Consider the following 18,036-nt stretch of genomic DNA (forward strand, 5'->3'; position numbering starts at 1 on the left):
TGAGTCACTTAAAGTGATAATTAAGTATTTTTTTTATTATTTACTTACCTGCTCTGTGCAGTGGTTTTGCACAGAGCAGCCCCGATCCTGCTGTTCTCGGGTCCCCCCTCCTGCTGAGTGCCCCTAAAGCAAGCAGCTTGCTATGAAGACACCTGAAGCAAGCTGCTGCTCTGTGTGTCCATTCAGACACAGAGCCATGGCTGGAGTCCCACCCCTCTCCTTTGATTGACTTACTGACTTTGACAGCAGTGGGAGCCAATGGTGCCCACTGTGTGTCTCAGCCAATCAGGAGGGAGAGTCCTGGACAGCCGAGTCTCTCCTGCAACATCACTGGATCGAGATGGGGCTAATGTAAGTATGAGGGGGGCTGCTGCACACAGGAGTTATTTTTTATCTAAATGCATCAAAAACATTCTGCCTTTACCACCACTTTAAACAAATCTGTGTTGAGAATCTATTAAGAATACATTTTTCTCCAATCCCTTGTGAATTATTTTTTTAGGTTTCTTCGCCCTCCGTTGATAATTTTCTCTGTTGATGGTTTTCGTGCTTCATATATGAAAGAAGGAGCGAAGGTTATGCCCAATATCTACAAACTAAGTAAGTCCTTTCAATATACATTTTACTTGTTCTTAATTTTTTGCCCCCCTTATACTCTTAGGTTAGCTTTATCTAGAAGTTGAAAAATTGATAAGGTACTGTATTATGAACCCTGAAGATAATATGGGACTAGATTATGTGCTTGGCTTCAGAAGATGTTTTACAAGGGTTTGAAGGGTCTGGAATGCCGATTGGCATGTAACAATCTTGTTATAATTCTGAGGAAGTGCTGGGCTAGATTTTCTGCTAGGTGACATGTAAGTATTGTGTTCAGGGCCCACATTTTTAAGTTATACAAGGGCAGGAGCACCCTTCTCTCGTTATTCATTTAGAGAGACTTTTAATTTTAGAGAGACTTTTAATTTTTTATCAACCTCTCCCCTGCTCACTATGATCCATGCCTTTTTTTTTTTCTTTGGTTATGTACTAACCACTGATTACTGACCATGTGTATACCTATGAAAAGTCATATATATTTGCCTAGTTCCAAGAAATGTACTGCATCATTGTGACCTGCACTGCCTAGCTAAGACAATTATAACACTTGGGAGAACGTATTGCAAGATTTGCTAGCTCTGTTCTGGAGAAAGAATGGTGTGCCAATGAGATGCAGACTTTCCCAAAATGGCTGGAACCTCCAATCTTTAAACCTGCAGCCACAGACCGTTTCTTTCCACAGACATAACTGTAGAGATCACAGAGATCGTCTCAAAATATGAGGAAGGGGGGTTGTAGGTGCAGTGAGGCACATTAGGAGGGGACTGCAATGGGGAGCGGTATGTGATCCCTAGAAATAAAATCAAAGAGAAGAGTGCTTTTACTAATAAGTGAGGTGGAATCCTATCACGATCTGTACATGACACATTTAATGGTGTACATATGAGTTTTTAACACCTTTGTTTAAATTTGTATGACCCGTATTCTGAGCTTCATTTCTGGAAATTGGTTTATCTACATGGCACATAACTGGAGTTTATGTTCTGAAAATGGGTTTCATTTAAAAACGTGTGTGGTTATTGTCTAAAGAGCTCTCTTTCCTTAATAAAATGAATTTGTTATTTGAAAATTTTGAGCAAATAATTGGACTTTGAATAAGGGTAGAGGGAAAATGGAGGCAATACTGGTAGCAACTAACTAGATTCCTTCACACACAAATGGTTAAAAATGTACAGATGAGGTTTAAGAATGTTTATCTGACTGCCGTGGCCAAAACATATTTTTCCTTTTCTACTTTGAATTCCTGAAAAAAAATGTGTTTTGAATCTTTCTTACATGTGCAACAACTATCAAATGTGATTTGTTCAATTAAAAGCAGCAACGCTAACACTGGGCACTGGTGAAGCATCAGATGAGATGCATTTTGATGTTGTGACCACTTTAAAATACCATTTGTAAATATTAAGACCCTATTTAAACTGAACATACATATGCACCACGATTTCTAGTGGAAGTTTCTTCTACATGCAATGCCGGGGGTCCATGGGTGTAAGTTGTTTTCTAAGGCAGCCAAGTTTGAAACACTGTAGTTTACCCAATACCTAGTTTCAACATTACATTATCACCTCTGAAGCCTTATGCTGGCCCTAAACCTGTAGAATCTCGTTAAAACATTTGGACAAGAAAGTATAAAAATCTCTCAATTGACCATGCAATGGTCTCAACTAATGGACTAATTTTGAATGACTTTTTGTAAAACCAATGTTCTACTCTTGGATTAACAAGTACACACGCATAAGACTAGTTAAGATTTTTCTCGGCAAATTCAATGATTAGAAACTTTTTTTTCCCGACAAGATTCAACAAAACGTTTCCATTCTTTGTCCTTCTGAGTTTTTTTACTTGCTCTGGTTGAAACCGATTGTGAAATCATACCCTTTAACTTTTAGATAACCGAACAAACATGCAGAAAATTTGTGTTTTTCTAACAAAATTCTACAGGTATAAGGCCAGCTTTATGGGAACTGAGGCACAGATATCCGGGTAGCTTTGAGTAAAAAAATAATTGCTGAAACCTCAAAGGCCGTGCTGTCATATCATATTGGCATTGCCTCCAGGCCAAGTTTCTGTTAACAACATTGAATGGTTGGGCAAAGTTCTTTGCACCAGTAGGCAACATAGAAAATGCATGTACACATTTTATCTAATTGGAATGACATATTTTTAATTGGAATTGTTATAACTTTTGTCTAATATTGACAAATGCCTTTTCACTTCGGGAGATCTACTATCAGCTTATATTTATAAAATGTGTTTTTTATTTTTTATTCTGCCAATATTTTGTATTGAAGTATTATAGATTTTATTGTATTTTCCTCTTTGTATAGGGACCTGTGGAACACATGCTCCTTATATGAGACCTGTTTATCCAACAAAAACATATCCAAATTTGTATACGCTGGCAACGGTAATTATATAGACTATAAACCTTTTTTTAGTGCTTAGGCATCCATGAGCAAAGAAAAAATGTGTGGACATGGGACAGTTCCCTTACTAAATAAAACAGCATTTCATATTCAGTTGTTGTTATAAAAATCTAAAAAAGGAAAAATGCATATAAAAAGGAAAATGTTGATTTATTGATATTCAGTTGTTGGATTAATATTATGTAAACCTCAACAATGGAACTTCTCTCATTTAGTAATTTTTGGTCTATTTATTATAACGTTGAAAGTGTTTTGCTATATATGTTTGATGCATACGAAAAATGCCTGTTGATCCTGCCAGAAATTATGCCCATTGATCACTTCCTGCGTTGATGTTGCTTTTGTGTTTGTGCTAATAAGTTACATGGTTATCTCCAAGGACTACAGAGCCCTTTCCGTCTACAGACAATCAACAGTAAAAAGCTTCACATGCTTGGGACAAACCTAGAGCTATACTACGACAAAAAAGTTAACAGAAAAAAATGTGGCAGACTCAATGGCCTACTCCGGTCTTTTTTCTGCCATCACTTTTTTATGTTTGTTTTCTACGTTATGGAGAGGATAAGAGGAGGTCTATGTAGTCCTGTCTGAGGGTGGCTCTTTCCATTGATACAGTGAAGTGAATTAGAGTTGTTGCCCATGAAAGCAAAATGCGTACAGGGCAGATTTACTAGGTGAATTTAAGGGAAAAAAACTGAAAAAGGAAACTAATGCAGCCACGGCATCTAAGAAATGGTAAACTGCACTAAACCTTTAGTTTAGTTTAGATGAACTTTACATTTACCATGGATGTTCCAACTAATAACGGGGTCCTAACTGCTGTTTTTCCAATGCTCACTATTTGGCTACAGTAGCAAAAATTTACATTTGACATCTATGATTTATTGACATTTTATAAGAGGAAAAAAATGCAATGGGTGGATAATGCAATATGGACAGATGTGTAACAAATTATGAAACTGTAAAAAGAAAAAAATTATGGATTTGGGACTTTACACAAGGCATGTTTTTGTAGCTGATAATATTTAAAGTGCCTAACTATAAGTTGATTAAGTGTCACAATCTACAAAGGGTAGTCCATGAAACCATAATAATTTGATATATTAATGAAGTTGATAAGTTAATAGATATGATATACTGTATAATGCATAATATACATACATATAATATACAATGCACAGGATAAACAAGAAGAACAATAATACATATAATATAAATGGTAACATATTTAATATCAATAGTACATTTATATGATTGGTACAGGCAATTTAATAAACATAATGAACATATGAATCAAACATAATTAATCTGATAGATAACAGTGGCTTGGAATAACCTATCCCAAAGAAACTGGTGGTTAGAAATGTTATGGGAACATCTTGTGCCATGTGACTAATGGCTTAAAAAAGACCTGAACTGTGCCATAAAAGTCGGACAGAGGACAAAGTTATTGCCTGTAGGCTCCCTGCAGCTGATTTTTACTATTACCATGGCTTGTTCTGCATTGTTTTCTTTTTCATATCAGAACTGCTTTTCTGATGACTGTTGATCTGGTGATTGGCAGTAAATAAAAAAAATAAGCAATGGAGGTGGAGAAAGCATAACATTTATGAAGCAGGGAGATCTTGCAGTGCGGGTTCTCAGGTACAGCTTTCCCACCAGCAAGGAGAACAATGAGCAGCACAATGTTGACTTTACCAAATCTAACTCCAAATTAAGTTTGACTAGCAATCAAAGGCCTTACGTTGATCTTATGTTTAGGCAAGAGTGCCTAGACACAGAACGTTCACTGCTAGTTTTTTTTGGAAGGAATTAAAGACAAAATTATAATTTTTAGGTTGGGCACAATTGCCATTTCTATGTTTCCTATAACATAGCAAAATCTTTGCTTTTTATGTGCAGGTTCACTGTAATACATTGTAAAAAAAGTGCTACTTCTAAACCTGCTGCAATATTCTTGTCTTTTGTTTTAGGGTCTTTATCCAGAATCCCATGGGATTGTTGGGAATTCTATGTATGATCCTGTTTTTGATTCTAACTTCAGCCTTCGGTCGCGAGAGAAATTTAATCCCAGATGGTGGGGTGGGCAACCGGTAAGTAACTGCACGCTTTACTATTTTTTGGGTTCTTAAAGTGGTTGTAAACCTCAGACATGAATATGAAAAAAAAAAGCATATCCCTTGTACTTGTCTCAATCCAGAGCACTGTCAGTTCTGTCTGCTGCCTCGTTCTTTTATCAGCTTGAGTCACTTCTGAAGTTTTCCTGACACCAAGAGAAAAATGGTGACGGGGAGGGCAAAGCCTGTGATTGACAGTCCCAGCTCTGTTCCTGTGTTCAGGGGGGTGTGTCCATTTCCTCCAATCAGCTCTCACTGTGCCTCACTGATGTAACTTCAGCTCTCCGCCCCCTGCTTTTTAGACCTGATAGATCCTGTGATAGATCCTCCGACGGTCATACAGATGACTGGTGACCATCTGGTCACCAGTCATCTCTATGCTTTCCAGGCAGCGCCGACCGATTCGCTCTCCAGGCCCCCGATGGCACGGGAGAGCCTGGAGAAGCACCAGATGGCGGGAGGGGGCGGATGTCCCCTCTCGCTGCCTATAAGAACGATCAAGCGGCGGAACCGCCGCTTTGATCATTCTTATCGTGCACAGAATCGGCGGCTGAAGACGGCGATATCTGAATGATGCCTGTAGCTGCAGGCATCATTCAGATATCACCACACGAAGTCGAGGACGTCATATGACGTCCTCCGGTGGACAAGTGGTTAAATATGATTACATTTAGCCTGGATTTCTTATGAGTGCTCTTTAGATATTATTTTTTTTATTTAATTTTTTCCAAGTTATCTGTAGTTTGTGGTTTTCATTTTTGATGCCTAATTACTTTAATGTTGGTTAGAGCGTGCTTGTCCTATTGAGTGTTCTCATTATTAAATTGATTCAATAGACATTTATACATTGGGGCCCATGTCACTCTTTGATTTGGCTGATATACATATTTGAAAAAGCTAAATTTACTGGTAAAGAATCTGAGCGTAAAATGGCGATCCACTTATGCTTTTCTTCTTTGCAGCTCTGGATTACTGCTGAAAAACAGGGATTGAAGGCAGCCACATTCTTCTGGCCTGTGTAAGTGTATAACCGACAATAACAATCATTTACTATGACTATTACTTGTAATTGGTACCAAATCATTTTAACATTCCAAAGTGTCACTAGATATGAAGGTGCACCATTAAAATTAATGTGAAGGTGGCCTCTCCTTTGCAGTTATAATGGCTTTTGCTCTTCTTGGAAGCTTTTCTTTGAGATTTCAAGGTGTCTCTGTGGGAATTTTTGCCCACTCTGCCTAAGGCCAGGTTCACATATGTGCGCCCGCGGTTTCCAGCCTGGGGTCCAGTGCGTTTCTGTTTACCGGTTTAGGTGCGATTCAGGTCCGAATTTTTACCTGAATTCGCATCTGGACTGGACCCAAAAACGCACAAGACCCTTTTAGAAAATACACCGCGGCCGCATGTGAGCCGGCTCCATTGAGAACAGGTCACACTCGTCATGCAAATTGGATGCAGTGAAAACCTCTTCCAATTTCCACATATGTGAACCCAGCCTAAGAGCATTTGTGAGATTAGGTTCTCTTGTTGGGGGGGTCCTGACTTGGGATCAGTTATAATTCATTCCAAAGGTGTTTATTTGGATTGAGGTCAGGGCTCTGTGCAGGTTCCTCAAAATCTAGTTGGTCAAACCATAACTTTTTCGAGTTGGCTTTGAGAACAGTCATGCTGGAACAGGAAAGGGTCTGCTTCATCTGATACCACAAGGTTGAACGTGCACAACTGTCTACAGTGGGGTTATTATTTAACTAAAACTGGAGAGTGCAAAATCTGGTGTAGCTGTGCATGGTAGTCAATGGGCTTCTAACTTCAGCTTGTTCTCTTAAGTTTTGACAAAAAGACCTGGAAGCTGATTGGTTTCTATGCAGAGCTGCACCACATTTTGCACTTTCCAGTTTTAGTAAATCAGCCCCACTGTAGACAGTGGTGCACATCCAACCTTGTGGTAGCAGTTTGAGGAAGGCCCTTTTTTGTTCCAGTATGACTGTAGCATTAACATTACCCTTCACTGGAAATAATTTGTGGGGGCTGCCAACATACCTGTAGCCATAGACAGTACATAGCTGTGGTAATTAGGTTTCTACAGTCCCTTGGCCATATAGTGTATATACAAGGCTGGGCAAATCCAAGGTAGCCACTGCACAGTTGATTATTATAGAAGATACCTTTCCTAATTTTCTCCAGCCAATGATGGATGTATACTTTGATTACTTTTTGCTCCCTGGCAAAATGCCACCCCATCCTACCACAGTCAACTGGCTCGATTTGGCCGCATGTTATAAAGATCAGACGTTTTAGGCCCCTTTCACACTTGTACGACTTGTCCTGCTAATTGGGATTACAAGTCATTTCCCATGATTTCCAATGACAACCATTCATATTACTACAACTTCAAGTCGTGCCGACTTCAGTGTAGTCCCTGCACTACTTTGGTCTGACTTTGATGTTACACAGGCATGCCCTGAAATTGTGGCAAAAATGTGTGTCAAAATCGCGGCCGCATTGCGCGACTTTGAAGTCCGGGTAGTGTGAAAGGGGCCTTAGACACACAAACGATGGCCCATAGATGCAGTTTGCCCTCGTTGTCCTGGTACATTTACTGTAGAACGAAGAGAAGTAGGGAAAACTGCCCAGCTTGGTTCTAGATGTATTCTCCAGAGTGGATGAGCATGAATGCTCTGCAATGGCGGACCGTAATGCAGGGTGCAGGGGCGCCGGCCCCCTCATCCATGCATCCAGCCCACTAATCTACATGTAAGGGCACTGGACACATGGATTCCAGTGGGAGTCTTTTTTTTTTTGTTTTTTTTGTTTTTGTTTAAGCGCATGACTAGAGACAGAGACTCTAATTGGCTTAAAAAAATTATGGGCTCTGAGCCCCAAGCCCATCCACTTGTGTGACAATAGCGAATTAATATTCCCTAATGTCTTTCTCATTCTCCTCCCGGCCAATCAGAAAGCTCTTAGGACTCCCTGGCCAATCATGTCTCAGGACACGCTTCCTGTTCCTGTTCGGCCGGGTGGAGAATGTGTCTCTGTGTGCTCACTGGGAGAATCGGTCAGAGCAGCCCCCGGGCTCTTTCTTCCTCTTGCCTCCATAAGGTAAGGCATCTCTGATTTACTATTCCACCAATGCAATGCACAAACTGCAGAAACCGCAAAAATGAGGACCCATCCAGATTGTCGTGGAAAGCGTGTCAGTCTGGATCTTTACTGTGCATGGGAATGTGATCCTGAAAGTCAGTCACACAATGTGTAGGTGGCTTTGTGCTGCTGCCCTAGACCATGGCCTATGTATCAGTCTCACTGGGTCACTAGCTTGTTAAAATGTGCCTTTTCACACCCTTGAATTTGGTGTGTATGTATGTATATTTCTGTCTGCATATGTTACATCACATTTTGGTTACATTTCTTACAGGACTATACCTTATCAGCGGAGAGTATTAACAGTTCTTCAGTGGCTGCATTTGCCTGAAAATGAAAGGTATCTAAAAAGTATATAGATATTATTTTTTTGTCTGATTTCCCACCCAGCCTGTTGTAAAATAACGGCTGGACAGGTACACTATTGTTTTGGGAGGACGTCATATGACGTCCTCCCAGTATCGTGCCCTCGGGCCAGGCTCAGGACTGATCTGTCATCTGGTTGGTCACAGTCATCACATGGTACAGACAGGGCCAATCAAAGCCCATCTGTACCATGTGATTAGCTGTGGCCAGAAATAAATTCTTTCATCCTTTTCCGCAAACTTAAAATGTGTTCACTTTTCTACGCACCTAACCTACTGGATGATAAAACAAACTGTTTTATTTTTCAAAATGTTTCAAATCTTAATTTTACAAAACCTCCATTTCTCATAACTGTTATGTAAACAAGATTTTTTAAATAAAAAAATAAGAAAGGTTGTTAGATTTTATTTTTTTTGTAGGGTTATGTGCATAGAAAAGTAAAACCCATCACATCCATATTTTGAAGCAACATTTTTGAAATGTAGATAACTGATTTCATACATCTGCAGGTTCCATATAATTGGCTTCATTAGCAAACCAAGTGATAATCCTTATGTTGGATACTAAAATTGTTTTTCCACTTTTTTTTTGTAATGCTTTTTTTATAACGCGTGTGAGCCAGCTCCATTGAGAACAGGTCACACTCGTCATGCAAATGGTTGACGATAACTGAAAAAAAACTTACAAACATTACTTTCCAAAATTGAACTTTTTCAAACTTATTGCAACATTTTAAAGTAGAACTTTAGGCAAAATCTTTCAGACCAGCTAGCCTACACAAGGAGAGAGCAATGACTGACTCTATTACAGGAAGCTCCTGCACAGAGGAAAAGTTTAAAGTAGAATTATTGGCCACACTTTGGATAGAGTTGCAAAGCTCTTAATTCACTCCCTGGCCATCTCTCGCCTTGATTACTGCAACTCCCTCCTCATTGGTTTACCTCTACAGTCTATCCCCCCTTCAGTCCATCATGAATACTGCTGCCAGACTACTCCACCTTACCAACGGCTCTGTCTCTGCTACCCCTCTGTCAATCCCTCCACTGGCTTCCACTCACCCAACAAATTAAATTTAAAATGCCAACAACTACCTACAAAGCCATCCACAACTCAGCCCCCAGCTACATCACTGACCTAGTCTCTAAATACCAACCTAATCGTTCTCTTCGTTCTTCTCAAGACCTCCTGCTCTCTAGCTCCCTCGTCACCTCCTCCCATGCTCATCTCCAGGATTTTTCCAGAGCCTCTCCGAGTCCAATGGAACTCCTTACCCCAATCTGTCCGTCTATCTCTTACTTTATTGGCTTTTAGACGATCCCTGAAAACCCTACTCTTTAGAGAAGCCTATCCTACCCACACCTAACAACTGTATTTTCATTTTCTCCATCAGATCATCCCCCACAGCTACTACCCTTTGTTCCACTTGACGCTCCCTTCTATATTACAAGCTCTAATGTGCAGGGCCCTCAGATCCCTCCTCTATTGAATTGTATTGTAACTGGACTGTCTTCCCTGATGTTGTAAATCAACAAATCAGCAACTTGGCGCTATATAAATTATCAACAGTAATAAGTAATGGAGGGTTATAACACCTGTAAGATTTTTCTTTTTCACCATCTGTGTCCCATTGTGGAGATTTCCTTTCACTTCCTGTCCAGCCAAACAGGAACTGAGAGGAAATACCTGGAAATTAAAGTATCGAATAGTAGCCTATTATGTGTCCCCGCTGGCTGGAAGCGACCATCTTCTGGCCTCTTCCTTCCAGGGCCGTGGACTCTGGCTCTGTGATTGGCCGGAGTCACGTGACGCCAGTCACGGCACAATTCCTTTTTAGAAACGGCACAATGGTGCCCTTTCTAAAGTGCGCATGCGCGATGATGTCTGCGCATGCGTATATTGTAAATATCACCTAAACCGTGCAGGTTTAGGAGATATTTAAAGCACCTACAGGTAAGCCTTAAAGTGGAAGTAAACCCATTCATAGAACGGTTTCATTTACGGCACGTGCCAGAAATGTAACACTCCCATTGGTTTGTGCTCTCAACTAAACTGTCAAACCATGCAATGCCTGGTGTCATAACTGATCACATGTGCAGCATCATGGCAGTGCAGATTAAACAGAGGCAAAGATGGCAGCTTCCTTGGCTGAAAACGGTATGGGTGGTTTACTTATACTTTAATATAGGCTTACCTGTAGGTAAAAGTGGTTGTACAGAGTTTTTAACCACTTTAAGACCCATACACATGATCAGAAAATCGTATTAAAAACGCTGCCTTTGAAGCGATTGTACTATAATCTTATCATTCGTATACGGCTTTCGAGCGCCAATCTCGACAGGTCGTGTGAAAATATCCAATGGGACAAGCATGAAAAATTCTCTTGTACAATACCAGCGTATGATTTTCGTTTAAACAGTACAGTTTTTGTCCGAAAATACAATACAAATTTCCAAATTTTTATCCTGTTGTACAAAATTTTTTGTAACTTTTAGTAACCTCTTAATTTTTAATATGGAGACTGACATGCATAAAAAAAAGATGATAATTTATCCGATAATCTCATCGTGTGTACCAGGGTTTAGATGGTCGATGTAAATGTTGCCTAGAAATGTACCTCGTCTCTAAAAATACCTAAAGCTTTGCTAACTCAATTACTTTTATCTGTCTTCCCTTTCAGGCCTTATGTCTATGCACTTTATTCCGAGCAGCCTGATCAGACGGGACACAAATATGGACCATTTAGCACTGAGGTTGGTGCAGATTTATTAATGCCATTTTGCATGACTTTTCATTTAATTGAATTCAGAGGGTCAGGATTACAGTTTAGCAGTGGCTAATTTTTGGGGGGGCGCAAACGAAAAAAAAAAAAAAACAATTGCAGCCTCACTGTACCTATCAATTGTCACCACTGTGCCATGCCATCAAATGCAGTCACTGTGCCATCAAAACGCAACCACTGTGCCATCAAAACGCAGCCACTGTGCCATGCCATCAAAACGCAGCCACCGTGCCATCAAAACGCAGCCACTGTGCCATCAAAACACAGCCACTGTGCCATGCCATCAAATGCAGTCACTGTGCCATCAAAACGCAACCACTGTGCCATCAAAACGCAACCACTGTGCCATCAAAACGCAGCCACCGTGCCATCAAAACGCAGCCACTGTGCCATCAAAACGCAGCCACTGTGCCATGCCATCAAAACGCAGCCACCGTGCCATCAAAACGCAGCCACTGTGCCATCAAAACGCAGCCACTGTGCCATGCCATCAAAACGCAGCCACCGTGCCATCAAAACGCAGCCACCGTGCCATCAAAACGCAGCCACCGTGCCATCAAAACGCAGCCACCGTGCCATCAAAACGCAGCCACCGTGCCATCAAAACGCAGCCACCGTGCCATCAAAACGCAGCCACCGTGCCATCAAAACGCAGCCACCGTGCCATCAAAACGCAGCCACTGTGCCATCAAAACGCAGCCACCGTGCCAATGCTTTAAAACGCAGCCACCGTGCCATGCCATCAAAACGCAGCCACTGTGCCATACCAGCAAACGCAGCTACTGTGCCATCAATTGTCACCACTTTGCCATCAAACACAGCCACTGTGCCCCCAATTGTCGCCACTGTGCCCCCAATTGTTGCCACTGTGCCCCCAATTGTCACCACTGTGCCCCCAATTGTCACCACTGTGCCCCCAATTGTCACCACTGTGCCCCCAATTGTAGCCACTGTGCCCCCAATTGTAGCCACTGTGCCCCCAATTGTTGCCACTGTGCCCCCACTTGTAGCCACTATGCCCCCACTTGTAGCCACCATGCCCAGTACCCCCCCCCTGGCACTTACCTTTATGGCTTCTACGTCCCTCGATGTCCCTCGTCCCGCCCTCGATGACGCTTCAGCCAATCAGGTTACCTGATTGGCTGAGACGCCTGTCAGTCTTATCCTCGGGCGTACGGCCGGTACGTCCCGAGGATGAGCTTCCAGAAGCCGACTACAGCCTCAGGGCTGTACTCGGACAGCCTATCAGGGCCGCTGGCCCTGATAGGCACTTCCACACAGCCAGTCAGCTGCCGCTATTCAGCTGACCGGCGCTCAACTTCCGGCCAGCTGAATAGTGGGCGGCAGCGGCGAAAATATACAGATTCATACAGTGTATGAATCTGTATATTTTACTGGCTGTGAGCGTGCCAGAGGGGGCGGCGCTCCTGCGTCCCTACGGACGCACCGCCACTGCAGTTTAGCAATTAGCATGTTCAGAAGGACGTTTCCGGCAGCCTCCACAGTTTACTTTAATACTATATGTGTCACATTGTGGAGCCTTCTCCTATAGGCTTCTGCTACCTATGCTCTTTATTGTGTACGTGTTAACTCCAAATTATACCACTGGGCTTCTTCGTATCCTATTAGGACCCTTTCTGGCTGCGTACAGCCAATGGTCAGGTTAACTTGATTACTGACTGTTGAACTCTGATTTTTAATAAAATGTTTCACAAAAATGTTCAATTAAAAAAAATATATATATATACACTTTTTTTTCCAGTTACATAGGTATTTAGTCTGTCCTAATACTGGTTTATGTAGATGGGTGTCGTTTTCCTGCATTTAAATTGCATTTGAATGCAAGTCTTCAGATTTCAATTTACTTCAAGTCTCTCTCATGTCTTTTCATTTTTCAGTTGACTAATCAACTCAAGGAAATCGATGTCATTGTGGGCATGTTAATGGATGGTCTAAAGCAAATGAAACTACACCGATGCGTCAATATTATATTTGTGGGAGATCACGGTAAATATTTGATTTTATAATATAATGGATATACAGTAAAAGCACTACACCAATTTTTATTTTACTTTCGAAATGTTTATTGATGTTTAACAGGAATAGGAGAACATACAATAACATTCTGATCTTTGGCCTACAAGGCCTACATTCACAGTTACAGAACAAATGAAAACAATAAGATAGTAAAATGTGCTTGCCGTAAGGAGCTCAGGTTGTATCACAAGCCATCTGAATTTAGGCTAGGAGTTTACCTAGGACAGTGAAATCAGTTTTTTTAGATCTAAGGTTGTTTCCCCCCTTTCCAGGGGGTTGTCCAATGGAGTCCCATCATAAGCTACCCGTGTCCCATGCTGTGGAATTCCCTTGGGGAGCACTAGAGGGGGTCAACCAACCACGCCGGGAGATGCCTAGCCCACCACCCCATTGGGAGCACTCTGTGGCAGAGCCGGACCTCTCCCTGGTTCCGTGCCCTACCCCTGAACTGAAACATGCTGGCCGTGGTTCCAGCCTGGTCTGTCACAGTATCAGGCTTCTTGAGGAAAAGATCGGAGAAGATGATTTGGGAACATAGGGCCTAATCCACAAAAACCCGGTGCAACGTAATTTTTCCCATTTAAGTTACACCGCCGCAAAATCTCTACCTAAGTGCCCGATCCACAAAGCACTTACCTAGAAATTTTGAGCGGTGTAACTTAAATCCGTCTGGCGCAAGGCGTTCCTAATCTAATGGGGCGAGTCCCATTTAAATTAGGTGCGCTCCCGCGCCGGACGTACTGCGCATGCTCCCGACGCGATTTTCCCGATGTGCTTTGCGCGGTTTTACGTTACGCCGAGTTTTGTGAATCGCGCCGGGTAAAAAAAGTTGCGTCGGAAAAAAAAAAAAGATGCGGCGGGAAAAAAAAAAATTTAAAAAGAAATTTGACAGCGTCGCGGGAAAGAAGGGTCTACTTTTACATGGTGTACTAACTTTACACTTTGTAAAAGCAGCCCTAATTTTGCGATGGCAAACTAATACTTACGGAGAAAAAACGAAGCGTAAAAGCTTTGTGGATCTCCGTAAGTGCTAATTTGCATACCCGAAGCGGCATTTCGACGAGAAATGCCCCCAGCGGCGGCTGCGGTACTGCATCCTAAGATCCGACAGTGTAAGTCCCTTACACATGTCGGATCTTCTGCCTATCTATGTGAAACTGATTCTATGAATCAGCCGCATAGATAGAAACAGGGATACGACGGCGTATCGGTAGATACGCCGGCGTATCCCTTTTGTGGATTAGGCCCATAGTTGCTAGCATCACCTTGGTAATCTAGCCTGCTTACAGCTTTAACCGCTTTACCCATGAGGGCTGCAGTTTCCCCTTCTCATGCATAGAGGAGAGTGGGAGCAGACAGAGAAAGTAGAGGGAGGGGGAGGAAAAGGGAGGGATAGGATTCCAGGATCAACCAATTATCTGTTCGTACCAGTTTTATTTTGTCTGGTTGGTCTATCTCTACCCTAATATAATCTTGCCAAATTAAAAATACCAAGTTAAAGCTGAGCTGCAGGTAGACAGCTAAATAGATGTCTTGGCTGCTGAACAATGTGTATTCATTCTCTGGGAATAAGAAAGGGGTCAGGTCATCAGGCTTGTCAACCAGCACAGCCAGCCTGATCACCTGACTTTTATATGTTGCAGCTAAGGAACACAGCTGGGTCACATCCCCACCCCCAGTCTACAACTGGACAGGGAAGGAGCAGCAAATAGACTAATGAAGAGATCTCTCTGCTCTGTCCTCCAGTCAGCCTTTTTCCTATTCAGCACATGTAATTGCAGGACACCTGATTTGGATCAACTTGATGCCCCTTCCTCTTTCAGTCTTAAGCCCCCATACACACATCCTAATCGCCCTGACAGTGAAAGCCCCCCCCTCCCTTAACAGCTTAAGGTTAAACCGCTTCTCCCCCAATCTCATTGTGTGGCCCGTGTCCTCTTACACTCTCTGAAATTGAAAAGTTTCCTTTCTACGTGTTTTATTTTAAACATACCTGTCTGCATTCAGTATGTGCTTGGTGTACAGATTCAGGGTTCCTTTGCACGGACGGTCACAGAGATGGGAAAAGCAGGCAGTTGAGCTACGGTTTTTCTACCCTCTGACCACCCACCTAAAGCATGCAGCCCCTCGTAGGTGTATACATGCCCTGGCCACGATGCACGTGTGAGCAATAAAATACATACAGTATATGGGAGCTTTTCCTGCCAAATGGTTTGTATTTCTATCAATTTAGCCAGCGCTGAGGTTTACACAACTGTGCCATGAAGTATATCCCTGCCTGGCTGGGGGGAGGACCTGATTTTTTTTTTCTGCTGCAGTTTTACTTTAACTTGCAGGTATCCTCCCCACCCTACCCTGTGACTAGGCAGTGAAAGAAGGAGCAGCAGACTGATGAGCTCCTCTCTTTGCCACTCTGTTCTCCTCTCCTATCGGCATGCCTCTTGCACTGCAGCACAACTGATTGGTTACTTGTGCTGCTTCTTCTTTTCTCTAAACTCTGCTTTACCCCCCCCCCCCCCAGGTCTCTTAGAGTGCATCCACTGATCCATGAGCCAGTCTTATGCAGACAGTTCACATTTGATGGGGACAATTGCTGCAAACGGCACTCTGATGGGGACACCAGATCTAAGGGGGGACTCTGATGGGGACATGAGGTGTAAAGGGGTACGCTTGATGGTGACACCTGATTCAAGGGGGCACAGGCTCTTTTTAATACTGTTTCACTGGTCGTGACACTGATGCACTATCTGCCCCTTGACTTTTTACTGTGCCCCCAGATCAGATGGGCTGGATCTTGCCCTTTACAGGGACCTAACATATTAATTTGCCTGAAATTCAGCTTTAAAAATTTAACACTTGATATATGATTTTTTGGGTACAGTATGTCCTGCTAAGTAGATTTTAGGGGATTAATCCATCAGATGGTTTGACGCGTTCAGCACATGTCTTTACTTGCCAAACTCAGCCTTGGTATTGTTGAGTTTTCTTGGCTCAGGTGACATTTAATTTAGTAATTGTATGTTTCAAGGTTAAGGATGTTGGCTTCCAGCAGCGCCTAGGTTTATCCAGCTGGGGCGATAAATAGCTTTGAAATTCCACGTCTGTCAGAGCTTTGCTTTGATTACATTTTGATGTTTAATTAAAAGGCTTTTTTTTTTTTTTTTATAAATCCAAGAGTTCAAGCTGGATTAATTCAGTTTATTAAACTTTGAACTTTGTTTTTTTGGAAGCCATTGGTTTCTTTTTCGGTTCTCTTCAGTTAGAACAAACTGTACAGGCCAAACGCAATTGTTTTGTTTAATTTTCGGATGAGCTGAACATGTAAGTGTGACAAGAGAAGATTTTTGGCAGTGTTTGTTATTCGGAGAAGGGACATCTTGAAGCTAGGCTAAATATAGTATGAGCCATATATTACTACATCCCAATAAGAGCGGCACACAGATGATATCAGAACAATCTGAACTTTGAACCACCTCAACTTGTCTTAAAATGTCTTAAAGTGGATCTTCACCCTCAGAAAAGACTTTCTTCCTATTCACCCCTCCTCTCATTTTGGCTATCACTTACACTCATTCAAAGCAAGGGACATGGCTGTGAGTCGGAGTGAGCAGTGGGCTGCCATTGCAAAAAACCTTGGCCAGAGCTGAAAGTCTTTGGTGTGCGCCCGTTACTTGGATGGTGGACTCCAGGGCCTTGGTACCCTGCTGATTACAGGGAATCAGGGAGGATACAGGTTGGCCTTTGAGCAGTGAAAGGGGTTTGGTTTGTCTTAATGTAGAATATTTACCCATACAAAAAATGCCAGAATGAGATTCTGGAGGCGATCATTGCTGCGTTACATTTTTTATTACCCCATTTCCAACACTGATTTGCTCTTTCTCTGTTGGTGTCCTTGCTGAAAGACTGCTGCAAAGAAATAAATTGTGGTCTAATCCAGTGTTTTTCAACTTTTTTTTTTTTTTAGTCAAGGCACACTTTAAAAATGAACACTCTCAAGGCATCCTTTACAAATTATGGGCAGTTTTGAGGCACCCCATTCTAAAATGTGAAAACGATTCTAATGCCGCGTACACACGGTCGGAATTTCCGACAGCAAATGTTCAATGTTCAATGTGAGCTTGTTGTCGGAATATTTGACCGTGTGTATGCTCTATCGGACATTTGCTGTCGGAATTTCCAATAACAAATGTTTGAGAGCTGGTTCTCAAATTTTCCGACAACAAAAGTATTTCTCTGAAATTCGGATCGTGTGTGGACAATTCCAAGTACGAGACGGAAGCGATCGGTCTGGTAAAACTTGCGTTCGTAATGAAGATGGCGCATTCATCACGCTGTAACGGACTGAAAAGCACAAGGCTGAAAAGCGCGAACCGTCTCTCACCAAACTTCTACTAACCACGACTGGTATTGAACTTCCCTTTTTAATAGTGCCATCGTATGTGTTCACGTTCTTGGCGTTCGGAATTTCCGACAACATTTGTGTGACCGTGTGTATGCAAGACAAGTTTGAGCCAACATCCGTCGGGATATAAATCCACGGTTTTGTTGTCGAAATGTCCAATTGTGTGTA

General features: G+C 42.2%; 1 protein-coding gene across 10 annotated transcripts in view; it reads left to right on the forward strand.

Annotated features, from left to right (window-relative positions):
* ENPP2 (ectonucleotide pyrophosphatase/phosphodiesterase 2) overlaps positions 1-18,036 on the forward strand; it is a 205,368-nt gene that overhangs the window by 98,479 nt on the left and 88,853 nt on the right. For all 10 annotated transcript variants that reach the window (XM_040354894.1, XM_040354893.1, XM_040354895.1 and 7 more), the window contains 7 exons: positions 503-600; positions 2,925-3,004; positions 4,997-5,116; positions 6,103-6,158; positions 8,559-8,624; positions 11,328-11,400; positions 13,328-13,436. In XM_040354894.1, the coding sequence (XP_040210828.1) occupies positions 503-600; positions 2,925-3,004; positions 4,997-5,116; positions 6,103-6,158; positions 8,559-8,624; positions 11,328-11,400; positions 13,328-13,436 (602 nt within the window). The remainder of the gene's footprint in view (positions 1-502; positions 601-2,924; positions 3,005-4,996; positions 5,117-6,102; positions 6,159-8,558; positions 8,625-11,327; positions 11,401-13,327; positions 13,437-18,036) is intronic.

Source organism: Rana temporaria, chromosome 5, assembly GCF_905171775.1.
Source record: "Rana temporaria chromosome 5, aRanTem1.1, whole genome shotgun sequence".
In the NCBI taxonomy this organism is placed as follows: domain Eukaryota; kingdom Metazoa; phylum Chordata; class Amphibia; order Anura; family Ranidae; genus Rana; species Rana temporaria.